Source organism: Carica papaya, chromosome 7 (assembly GCF_054855325.1).
Source record: "Carica papaya isolate Zhongbai chromosome 7, ASM5485532v1, whole genome shotgun sequence".
In the NCBI taxonomy this organism is placed as follows: Eukaryota; Viridiplantae; Streptophyta; class Magnoliopsida; order Brassicales; family Caricaceae; genus Carica; species Carica papaya.
The window spans coordinates 1,055,318-1,068,501 of NC_142315.1; the positions used below are offsets into that span (position 1 = coordinate 1,055,318).

At 40.1% G+C, this 13,184-nt stretch overlaps 1 protein-coding gene across 1 annotated transcript; it reads right to left on the reverse strand.

The window, feature by feature from the left end:
- Positions 1 to 90: 90 nt before the first annotated feature.
- Positions 91 to 2,693, reverse strand: LOC110812680 (Ubiquitin-specific protease family C19-related protein). Its single transcript, XM_022039500.2, has 4 exons — positions 1,730 to 2,693; positions 1,277 to 1,432; positions 801 to 1,012; positions 91 to 698 (listed from the first exon to the last, which is right to left on the reverse strand). Exons 1-4 carry the CDS (start codon positions 2,468 to 2,470, stop codon positions 506 to 508), a joined length of 1,302 nt encoding a protein of 433 aa, XP_021895192.1. The 5' UTR covers positions 2,471 to 2,693; the 3' UTR covers positions 91 to 505.
- Between the last annotated feature and the right edge of the window lie 10,491 nt (positions 2,694 to 13,184).

Sequence of the window (13,184 nt, forward strand, 5' to 3'; positions counted from 1 at the left end):
GATATATATACATGTATATACGGATAATTCTAGATTTCCTCTAAAATATCACTGTTACAACAGATGAGATCTTCAAAGGAGATACTCGTATTGTAAGCCAAACGTAGAGTTGATAAATACTGATTACTGATAATTCATTTACATCCAAAACAACCAACTATGAACCCCTTAGGGTTTCCTCTGCAGCATATGTACATACCCAAAAACCAAATTGAGCAGAATCTTAATATAACATTTCTCCAGCTTGCAAGGGGGTAACCCTTTTTTAGAATTCCCCATAGCCTAATAATTTCTTCAGTAGATTATGGTAAATAACCATACCACTATTCTTACCTCTCCAGGCTTTCCTGCTCTGCATCTTCGAGCTGCACAGCATCTCGAGACCTTGAAAGGAGAAAACCCGAGGTAGCATTGGCTTCCTCTCTCTTTTGTCCTTTACTATCTCCTCCAGTATTTACTAGTTATATTCATTTGCAAACGAAAAAATACAGAGGAAATATGTTATCTACACTGGAATAACATCTGCATTTTGATTGTCATCGCACGTCAAGATCAGGCCTTCGACATAGGTTGGGAGGAGGCAACGCGTCCATTGACAGCCCGTTGAGACAGGTTCAGAAGGTGAAACAATCATGAGCACATTATCATGGCGTCGTACAATTCCCATCACGCTTACGGTGCTCCCTTCCTTGATATAACTGATGCATATAATTAGAGGAACTTAGAACTTAGCCCTAGCAATAAGGAACACCAGATATGTTAAGGGAATGAACCATTGATCCAAAATTAGAAACGCATACCCTTCTTTGAGACGCATTACACGATCATCACCAGAGAGGTTGCGCTCAGCAAGCCAGCGTAAAAAGCTCGGAGACAAGTCTCGTTTTTCCTTTGTGACATCAACAACAGTAGCGGGTTTGACAAATGGCGAAACCTTGGCTCCATAGCCTGCTTTCACCAATGCTCGCAACCCAGATTGGAAGTCTGATATGTAAAAATCAGCCACGTATTTCTATCCACACAAAAAAGAAAATTAGACATTGCAATTCTAACCAGGAGGAGTCACTCTCTTCTGATATAACACAAGTTTCAACAAGTCTCCAAGAACACGAGAAACATTGATCAGTTACACATAAAGATGGCTCAACGATCGTATAACAAAATAGGCGGTGTGAAAAGCATTTTGACTATGAAACAGGATCTAGTAGACTAATATAATCCTTCATCGATCAATTACTTAACATGTATTTTAGCATCAACGGTTAAAGAAACTAACCTCGGAATGCCTTAATCCCCACGAGAAGCATCGGTGTTTCAGATTTGCAGTCTTACCACCACATCCTCTATATTCATACAATTCAGTCGATACATATACACATCTAGGCACCCTCTGGTAAGATGACTCTAATGGAATACTCCCACATGTTACAACCTACAATAAGCCACAAAAGATTATCACTTCTGATAAGAAGTTCCATAAAACCAACTACAGTTTATAAACAACCACATTTTCTCTAACCAGCAGCCATTGATGACTGATCAGTGATTCTAGATCTACAAAAAAACACAGCTTTCAGATTCAGATATGAATATCTATTGAACCCATTTTCACCATTTCAGTTAACAAAAAATATTGGTGTATAATTAAATTAATCTGTATACAGAATATAACAGTCAACAGATACAGATGAATGAAGAAGAAGAAGGTTAGGGAAGTTAGTAAAATTACCCCAGTTACTTTAACGAACTGTCCATCAATGGCGCCTCTAAGCTCGGCATCTGGGTACCTACTCACGAACCCTAACAACCCTCTCCTGCCCCAGACGCAGTTCCAGACGAGTCCCATGGCGGCCGGTCCCACAATCCCCGCTACCACCACCAGAACCACCACCTTCTTCACAGCCACCATCAGGAACGCACCAACAAGAAGTGCCATCGTCACCACCACCATCACCACCCACACCACTGCCTTCGAGATCCTGAACCCAACCCTCACCTCATCTCCAAGGCTGGTCACGGCGGACCCGTATGTAGCCTTACCCGACCCGGAACCAGCGACATGGTCCAGCTGACCCGACCTCCTAGAACCGGGACCCATCGGGCCGGACGAACCGAGTGGGCCGGAGATGATGAGGCCAGTAGGCTGAAGCTGCGGAATCGGGCCGGAGGACTTCTTCATAGGGCCGGAGTTCGGCCCGGATCGGACGGATCCGCTGTTGGGTTGTGATGATGAAGCGGAGGAGGTGCGAGAGGGCTGCCTGTGAGGGGGTAAAGGAAGACCGGTGGACGAGGAGTGATCAAGAACTGGGATGTCGAACATCTTCCCCAGCTCCCCGGATTTCTTAACGTCACCGCCGGTGTACGGCACTGCCCTTGACCCCATTGTCGGCGGCCTCTCCTTCAGCTGCTCGGGTCGCCCCGATACCAACAAGCCATTACTCAGTTGATGCGACTGAATTCGGGTACCCATTTTTTCTTGTCAGGGATTAATTCACCTTCTGGCTTGGCTAGCTCGTAACCTTATTGTACAGAAAGAGAGAGAGAGAGAGAGAAAGAGAGAGTGTGTATGTGTGTGTCTGTGTGTGCAGTTAGGATGTGCAGGGAGAGTGTGTGTGCGTGAGAGAGAGAGAGAGAGAGAGAGAGAGTGAGTGTAGAGTGGGGAGTTGAGTGGTGGCAATGGTGGAAGGAATCAAAGGGAGAAGGGAAGGGGTTCTTTTGAGGGAGGAATGAAATTACAAAAAGGGACATGAGAAAAGTGATAATGACGTGCGTATCCCTGTCTTGAAATGGTAGTACAACTGCAAGCTACAGCGTTGGCTGTTTATTGTTTTTTTTTTTAAATAAAAAACTAATGGATGTTTAAAGGGACATATTGAAAAGCATATATATTTTAATAAATTCATTAATTATATTATATATATTAATCATAAATAATTAAAATAATCTCTAAATAAATACTCATACATTAGAGTATAATTTATCTCAAATTCAAATATATATTAATAAAATTATAATTATTAAGTTGAATTTTGATTTATTACGATTATTTTGAAATAAATATTTTAAAATTATCAAAAAAATTTAGTGGATTATATTAACTCCCGAACTAATATTTTTTAATTTTTTTTTTTAAAGGAAATTTCATATATATATATATATACACATATGTAGTATATGTATATTTCGTAGTTTTAAGATTTATATATATATATATATATATCAACGTGGGGAACGGCCATGGTGGCGTTGTGGGTTAATGGGTCCTACGAACTAGCCGCGTAGATCTCCGCCTTTTGGCAGAAGATCTGCTTGAACATTATCATTGTACTCTCCATCATGATTAGACAGAATGAACGGTTAAGATAAGCCAATCGCCCATCAGGCCCCGAAATTAAATTTTGGAAGGTAAGTGGGTCCAACCCAATATTTTCTCTTTGAAAAAAAAAATCAAAATATTCTCAAAAAATAGTAGATCTACGGTCGACATCAATCATGTAGCCCAACGTTATCCTGAGGCAATAGACGGTAGCCTACCCCACCAAATCAAAACGTGGTCAATAAATCAAACGGTCATTAATCATTATCGCCAAAAGTATTCATGATTCGATTCTCGCTCGAATTAAAACGCAACGTTTTGTGAGGGCTGAGGCGAAGTAAGGGTATTTTTGGAAATTAAGTTTATTATTGGGTCGGTGGAGAAAGTTGTGACGCGGATGGGGATCCAAGGTTTTCTAAAAAGTCCCTAAAAGGACGAAAATACCCCTGTCTCAGTTTCAATCTTCATTCATGATAATGTGTATGTATATTCTTTTGGGCAGCAATATTTACATATACATATATATATATATATACTAAAATACTTACCAAATTGTAAGTTGGTAAACATATATCTATATATCTATATACATATAGATCTACCCATCAAGAGAGAAGGCCAAAAAAAGGAAATACAAATAACAAATTTTAATAGATCCAAAACTTTGGAACTATTGATGGTGACACAAAATCCATGACTATTGAAATTTGGAAGCATTTGGAGGCAGTAGTAAATCTTCCTAATGGTGTTGAGTGTATAAAAATGTTGATATAGTTGTATCAAATTTTAGTTAATTTTAAATTTTAAACTATATATATTTAGTTGATTTTATATTATATTGGTGTATGTATAGATGAAGCACTAATATAGATTAATGGTGCTTAAAATGGGTATTAATAAAAAATTATTTAGTTAATTTTATATGTTTTGGTGTATGTATATAGGAGGGACTAATGTAGATGATAGTGCTTAAAATGGACATTAATTGTAAGTTCAAACTTGTAAAGCCTTCTATTTTACTTATTCAAATGAGGCTCCATTATTTCATGTGGTGGGTATGATGGGATTTTACTATATATATGAATATGAATATATATATATATATATGATATGTTATTTCAGTTTGTACACTTCTATATTGACACTCATAGTTATAGTTTAATTATAATTTTTACATTCAAATCACTTTAATTTTTTTCATATTAAATTTTAGAAGTAAAATCTTAGTTTAATTTACTAATGTATTGATAAGATTACGATGATCAAATTATATTTAATTTTTTTTTCTAAGTTTCGCATAATAAACATATTTTTTATATAACTAAAATTTTAATTGAATTATTTTAATAACACATTTTTTCGCGCTCGTGCTATATATTTTATAATTTTTAGTCATAAAAATATTTTTAAAAATAGATTTAAATATTCAAGGTATGAAAAAAAATTACAAATTTACAATTTGGTGAATGAGGGTCGTAACATGTTCAAAGAGTGATTAATCAACTCCCTAATGGGTCATATAGTTAGGTGATGGTTTGCTCCTTTATGGGCCATAGAGTTAGAAATACATATACTTACATATATATACATATATATATATATGTATATAATAATTAGATTGAGAGAAAAAATTATTAAGTAATCAAATGCCTAACAGTTTTCTTATTAGCTCCCATTAAGGAAACAATCCTAAACTATTTAATAATTCGTTTAAGTCAATCAAGATCGAGTGTTCAAGAGGACCCATTAAAAAAAAAAAATTCGATTAATATAATTATAATTTTAATAACAATATTAATAATAATAATCAAGAATCTTAGGGTTATATTATATAAATTTTATAATTATTCCCATCGCTTTCGAATCTTTTTTGCAAAAGAGAGGTGGGTGATCTTTTGTTTTCTTAAGTTAATTTTTTTAATAAAAAATAAATATTTGGCTTGATGCATGACAAAATATTGGATTAGTGTATAAATAATTATATTTATAAATTTATGTATTGAGAACTATAGGATATACTTAGAATATGTATGTATATACATATACATATACCCACCCAAATTACTCTTCAAATAAAATAATTGATTATGGAATAATTGAATTTTATATTGGTCTATGAGTAAATATAAAATTTTTAAAGTTTAATTGAATATAATTAATGGGTTTAAATTGTAAATAATAAAAATAAAATAAAATATACAAAACCCATTTCGAAACAAATAATAATTTTTTTTTATTAACTTCTAAATCAAATATTTTGAGAACTGAAAAAATATATATAAACAAAAATGGGAGAAAAGTTTTTTTAAAAAAAATCACAAAATTATATTTAAAAAATTACATTATATAAAATAATAAATCATTATAATAGTGGGTGTATATGTATATATGTATGCATATTGTCAAATAGAATTATAATAGTCGGGGTATATGTATATATGTATGCATACGTGCATAAATTAATTTTATAATTGTTTTAATAGTCACTCTCATTCTTCAAAGTCTTAATCAATGCACCATAATTAGAGGTGTAAATTAGATTTTATGTTTTGCTGATTAACAAACAATGAGAACAACGTGAGAAAGAGAGATTTAATTGACCCAAGCCTGCCAAATAAAGAGATGTAAACAGTAACAGCCCCGGAAAATATTAAAATGAAATGAGTATTTAAATATATCGAATGCGGAAGCGAGATCAAAATTTCAGTTAACATCCCTTACACGAAAAAAACCAAACAAACGTACTTAAAATATAAAAGATTAAACTAACTAAGAAAGAAAACTCGAAAATAAACTATGCGTATGACTACAGAGTCTCTAGGCATCCCCTTTGTCGTCCTCCCGCGGAACGGGCTCGGGAACCATGTCTTCCTGATCTGAAATGGTTAATTAAGGAGTGAGCTACACTAGCCCAGTAAGAACATCACGATATCTCACCGTCACGGAGATAAAGGTGGGTAGAAAAACACAAAAAGACCAATGGAGCATAATTTACAACAAACTCGTTTATTAACATGAAAACCTTTACCATCCACTTACCTTGGTGGAATTTATGAAAACAATATGAGAAAAACAATAACATCATCATAATCATTGAATAATCTAAGCTGTAAAACATAACACTTATCACACCTCTTGTAATTCAATCATTGTACAACATATCTTTTTCTCATTTACCAGCCTACTAGTATCCGTGGGGGTCCATAGGGGTTTCGCTACCCGTTAACCTTTAACATTCATAATCAGTTTCCAGGACCGTCCCCATACCCCGTCCGGTATGGGCACCAAAACCATAAACCTCAATACCCCGTCCGGCATGAGGGTGAAACGGGCCGTCCCCATACCCCGTCCGGTATGGGCGCCAAAACCATAAGATCTCCATACCCCGTCCGGCATGTGAGACCACAATCCCGGTAGGGTTCCCTACGGACCCGGTCCGTCCACCATCTCCCAGGATATCTAGTCAGGCTGACCCCCATAATACAATTATCAGTCTACACAATCTTTCATTTTCCTTTTCCTCAATCAGCATCATCAATTAACATACAAACAAGCAAACAGTAATTCATGCCAAACAGACAACATACAGTATCAGTTTTTCAGTCATTCAACCCATGATTAATAAAAACGTAGTATATGCACACAAATCTGTAAAATGAACACATCAAACCTCATTTTGCATTTAAAGCTGTAAACAGGCCAAATAACAGTAAATCACCAATCACACTAGACTCGGACTCCATTAGCAACCTTAAGCAATTTCACACATGCGTTAATTCAAGAAATACCGTTTTATCATTTTGAACTTTAATACCGTGATAGGAAATAGGGTGAGGGGTCCTTACTTGTTTTCGAGATCCGAATACGATTCACAGTGCGCCTGCAGGCTGTCCCTAATTTTCCCTGAATTTTTCCCGGGGAACTGAAACACACTAACAGTACCTGCACGTGTTCCAAAAAAAAATCCAAATTAGGCCCAGGGCCCCTTTCGAACCAAATCGCAACTCCGGCACGGCGGCTCTGCCGTGCTCCGGCGACGGCGCCGCCGCTGGCGGCGGCGAGTCGCCTCGGGTTGGCCGTTTTCGGCCGAATTCGGCCACGCTCGCATTGGTCCTTGTCAGAAAACAACCCTAGGGCCCTCGGGGGGCCAAAAAATCACGGAAAAACGGAGCTTACCGGCGGCGGCGCTCTCGGGTGCAGCGGCTCTCCGGCGAGGTTCGTGTTTTGGTGATTCGGCTCCGGTCAACCTGTAGAGAAAAGAATGGTGATCACGGTGATATAAAAATTGCATCGAACGGAGGCCGGGAAGGGCCTCGTCGGAGGCAAAAACCGAGAGGGGCGCGGCGGCGCCGCTGGGTTTCGGCCGCGTATTCCGGCCGTTTGGCCGGGATTTCAGCCTCAATTTGGCCATAGGAGGAATCAGTGGAGAAAAACGAGTCGGGAGTATGAAATTTACCTCGATCGGCGGTCGGAAATTTCCCCGGTGCAGCGGCGAGTGGCGGCGGGTGGCGGCGGTCGACCTCTGGTTCGTCTTCTCCGGCGAGCGGCTGGCGGCTAGGGTTTTTGGTCTGGTGTGGAGGTTCTATTTATAACCCCTTGCCTTTTGATCACAGCCGTTCATTTCGTTTTAATCTGGGCCGTTCGTTTTTGATTGAATCTGGGCCGTCCGTGCGTTTGAATCTGGGCCGTCCGATCGCGTGATTGATCTGGGCCGTCGGATCGCACCCACGCGGATCGCCAACGTGGCTCCTTTCGGAGTGACGCGATCTTGCCACGTGGCAGGCCCTGGTTGGCCGGGACTGCTGACCGGGCCTGCTGACGTGGCTGCTGACGTGGCACCCCTTTTTTTTTTTTTCTCCTCCTCCTTTCCGGGTGCTACATAAACCCACTCACACATATATATATATACATATATATATATATATATACACACACACACGTATATGCATAATCCCTTAAATTTACTAAAAAATGTTTTTTTTTAAATACTTTCTTGTTAATGTATTATCAAAAGTTAAAACACTTTGTCATAAAATTTAATTACATTGAATAAATATAAAAATATAATAAAGACATTGTAAAAATTTAAATCTTCAAAACATAAATTATTTTACTTTTAATTGTTTTAATTTAAAATTCGTACATTTTATTAATTAATTAGTATCTATACACTAATACTAATATAATTAATGATAATTCAATTTTTAATATAAATAGATAAAATATAAAGTCGAATTCTTACTAAGGGTACGAAAAATAGTTATTTAAAATAAGAATGTGCAAAAGTTCTGTTTGTCTATATTATTTTATGAGTTTTTTTTTACGTATTATGTCGTTATTATCTTTAATAATATTTTTAAAATATTCTTAACAATAAAAAAAAATTACAAAATTATAGTTAAAATAAGAAGATTTTTTTTATTTTTTTATTAAAAATAATAAGAATGAGAAATATTAAGAATTTTATTATCTCATTAAACTATTTTTTCACATGAACTTTCTCATAGTATCTTTATGTAGTAGAGTTGAACTACCAAATTAAGAATGAATTGGTATTGTTTTTTCCTAGAAAACCAGAATATGTAACTATGAATACACAAAATATATATATATATATATATATATATATAATAAATCTATGCTATATATATATATATATATACATGTGGATTGCCATATTTAACCCTACAATGTATAAATCCATGGGGGACCATTTCAATTGTCTCACTTGTTGGTGAATCTCGCAAAATCTTGGTCTATGAGTAGTGGGTCGAGTATAGACTATATTCAACATTACTTTATTTTATTAAAAAAATTAATCAATTAATTAATTAATTTTAGGATCCAATGAGTACATATCATAATTATATTTGTAGCACCCGGAAAGGAGAAAAAAAAAAAAAAAAAAAAAAAAAAAAAAAAAAGAGAAAAGGGGGGGGGGGGGGGGGGCACGTCAGCAGCCACGTCAGCAGCCCCGGCCAACCAGGGCCTGCCACGTGGCAAGATCGCGTCACTCCGAAAGGAGCCACGTTGGCGATCCGCGTGGGTGCGATCCGACGGCCCAGATCAATCACGCGATCGGACGGCCCAGATTAAAACGAAATGAACGGCTGTGATCAAAAGGCAAGGGGTTATAAATAGAACCTCCACACCAGACCAAAAACCCTAGCCGCCAGCCGCTCGCCGGAGAAGACGAACCAGAGGCCGACCGCCGCCACCCGCCGCCACTCGCCGCCGCACCGGGGAAATTTCCGACCGCCGATTGAGGTAAATTTCATACCCCCGACTCGTTTTTCCCCGCTGATTCCTCCTATGGCCAAATCGAGGCCGAAATCCTGGCCAAACGGCCGGAATACGCGGCCGAAGCCCAGCGGCGCCGCCGCGCCCCCTCTCGGTTTTTGCCTCCGACGAGGCCCTTCCCGGCCTCCGTTCGATGCAATTTTTATATCACCGTGATCACCATTCTTTTCTCTACAGGTTGACCGAAGCCAAATCACCAAAACACGAACCTCGCCGGAGAGTCGCCGTACCCGAGAGCGCCGCCGCCGGTAAGCTCCGCTTTTCCGTGATTTTTTGGCCCCCCGAGGGCCCTAGGGTTGTTTTCTGACAAGGACCAATGCGAGTGTGGCCGAATTCGGCCGAAAACGGCCGAAAACAGTCAACCCGAGGCGACTCGCCGCCGCCAGCGGCGGCGCCGTCGCCGGAGCACGGCGGAGCCGCCGTGCCAGAGTTGCGATTTGGGCCGAAGGAGGCCCTGGGCCTAATTTGGATTTTTTTGGAACACGTGCAGGTACTGTTAGTGTGTTTCAGTTTCCCGGGAAAAATTCAGGGAAAATTAGGGACGGCCTGCAGGCGCACTGTGAATCGTATTCGGATCTCGAAAACAAGTAAGGACCCCTCACCCTATTTCCTATCACGGTATTAAAGTTCAAAATGATAAAACGGTATTTCTTGAATTAACGCATGTGTGAAATTGCTTAAGGTTGCTAATGGAGCCCGAGTCTAGTGTGATTGGTGATTTACTGTTATTTGGCCTGTTTACAGATTTAAATGCAAAATGAGGTTTGATGTGTTCATTTTACAGATTTGTGTGCATGTACTACGTTTTTATTAATTATGGGTTGAATGACTGAAAAACTGATACTGTATGTTGTCTGTTTGGTATGAATTACGATTTGCTTGTTTAAATGTGAATTGATGATGCTGATTGAGGAAAAGGAAAATGAAAGATTGTGTAGACTGATAATTGTATTATGGGGGTCAGCCTGACTAGATATCCTGGGAGATGGTGGACGGACCGGGTCCGTAGGGAACCCTACCGGGATTGTGGTCTCACATGCCGGACGGGGTATGGAGATCTTATGGTTTTGGCGCCCATACCGGACGGGGTATGGGGACGGCCCGTTTCACCCTCATACCGGACGGGGTATTGAGGTTTATGGTTTTGGCGCCCATACCGGACGGGGTATGGGGACGACCCGTTTCACCTTCATACCGGACGGGGTATTGAGGTTTATGGTTTTGGCGCCCATACCGGACGGGGTATGGGGACGGCCCGTTTCACCCTCATACCGGACGGGGTATTGAGGTTCATGGTTTTGGCGCCCATACCGGACGGGGTATGGGGACGGCCCTGGAAACTGATTATGAATGTTAAAGGTTAACGGGTAGCGGAACCCCTATGGACCCCCACGGATACTAGTAGGCTGGTAAATGAGGAAAAGATATGTTGTACAATGATTGAATTACAAGAGGCGTGATAAGTGTTATGTTTTACAGCTTAGATTATTCAATGATTATGATGATGTTATTGTTTTTCTCATATTGTTTTCATAAATTCCACCAAGGTAAGTGGATGGTAAAGGTTTTCATGTTGATAAACGAGTTTATTGTAAATTATGCTCCATTGGTCTTTTTGTGTTTTTCTACCCACCTTTACCTCCGTGACGGTGAGATATCGTGATGTTCTTACTGGGCTAGTGTAGCTCACTCCTTATTTAACCATTTCAGATCAGGAAGACATGGTTCCCGAGCCCGTTCCGCAGGAGGACGACGAAGGGGATACCTAGAGACTCTGTAGTCATACTCATAGTTTTATTTTCGAGTTTCTCTCTTAGTTAGTTTAATCTTTTATATTTTAAGTACGTTTCTGGTTTTTTTTTCGTGTAAGGGATGTTAACTGAAATTTTGATCTCGCTTCCGCATTTGATATATTTAAATACTCATTTCATTTTAATATTTCCGGGGCCGTTACAGTTGGTATCAGAGCCGCATTTCCTCGGACCCATCCCTTACACAATAATGCCTTAGAGTAATACTCACCGATATATCGTTACTCAATCATTCCTTGTGAAAACGAGTACACGGGAATGAGGAGAGGAAGGCCCCCACTAAACCAAGCGGCCCAAGATAATTCGCTTCGGGAGGATTTAGACAGACTATTTGAGATGGTGGAGGCTCTCGTAGCTGCCCAGCAAAGGCAAGAGGAGAGAAGGGAGTTACCCGGACCTCCTCCGCTAACGCAGGTTGAGCCCCCGCTACAGCAGGCTGATCCCGAGCCACCCCGGCAGGAGCCTGTTCCTCCACAGTACCACCCGGCGCCACAGCCGCGGTACGACCCTGTACCACAGCCACGGTACCAGCAGGCGCCGCCACAGCATATTCCAGTGCCCCCACCCCATCAGCAGGCGCCACCACAGGGTCCCCCAGTTCACCCTCAGCCGGCCCCAGTTCCTTTACCTCGGGACCCCGCTCCCTCCTTGATCGACCCCGGCTTCATAGAGAGGTTGTCTACAGGGCATGTGCCGTGGAGATAGCAGATAGAAAATTGAGGGTAGACCTGATAGGGTTAGACATAGGGGATTTTGATGTAATCCTAGGAATGGATTGGCTGGCGGCGTATCACGCCACCATAGACTGCTTTAATAAAAAGATTGTATTTAATCCTCCCAACGAGGAGCCATTTACAAGTTAATAAAATTATTCGGTACTGATTCTCCCTAATGACAAATTCTTTTCTTCTTAATTCCCAGTGCGTTGATATTGTATTTTCCCTAACTAGGTAAACCCAAGAAGGAAGTTTGTATCCAAGAGATTCCAGTAGTCCGAGACTTTCCAGACGTATTTCCGGATGAACTGCCCGGTCTACCAGGGGACAGAGAGGTCGAGTTCACCATAGACTTACAGCCAGGAACCCAACCCATCTCGGTAGCTCCTTACCGAATGAGCCGCATCGAAATGGAAGAGTTAAGGAAACAAATCACTGAGCTACAAAACAGTGGCTTCATTAGACACAGCATTTCCCCATGGGGTGCCGGGGTTACTTTTGCAAGGAAAGGAGATGGAACGTTGAGGCTGTGTATTGATTATAGAAGGATAAACAATGTAACAATTAAAAACAAGTATCCTCTCCCCCGGATTGATGACCTTTTCGATCAGTTGCAGGGTGCACAGGTCTTTTCTAAAATAGATCTACGATCAGGTTACCATCAGGTAAAAGTGAGAGCAGAAGACATCCCCAAGACGGCATTCCGAACCAGGTACGAACACTATGAGTTCCTGGTTATGCCGTTTGGGCTAACCAACGCCCCGGCCATCTTTATGGATCTAATGAACAGAATCTTCAGAGAGTTTCTGGATAAATTTGTCATCGTGTTCATCGATGATATCTTAGTCTACTCAAAAAGTAGAGAAGAACATGCTCATCATCTTGCCCAAGTCCTCCAGGTACTCAGGGAAAAGAAGTTGTATGCAAAGTTGAGCAAGTGTGGATTTTGGCTCGAGCAAACCGCCTTCTTAGGACATGTTATATCGAAGGAAGGGGTATCGGTGAACCCCGAAAAGGTTGAAGCGGTACTTGGTTGGAAAA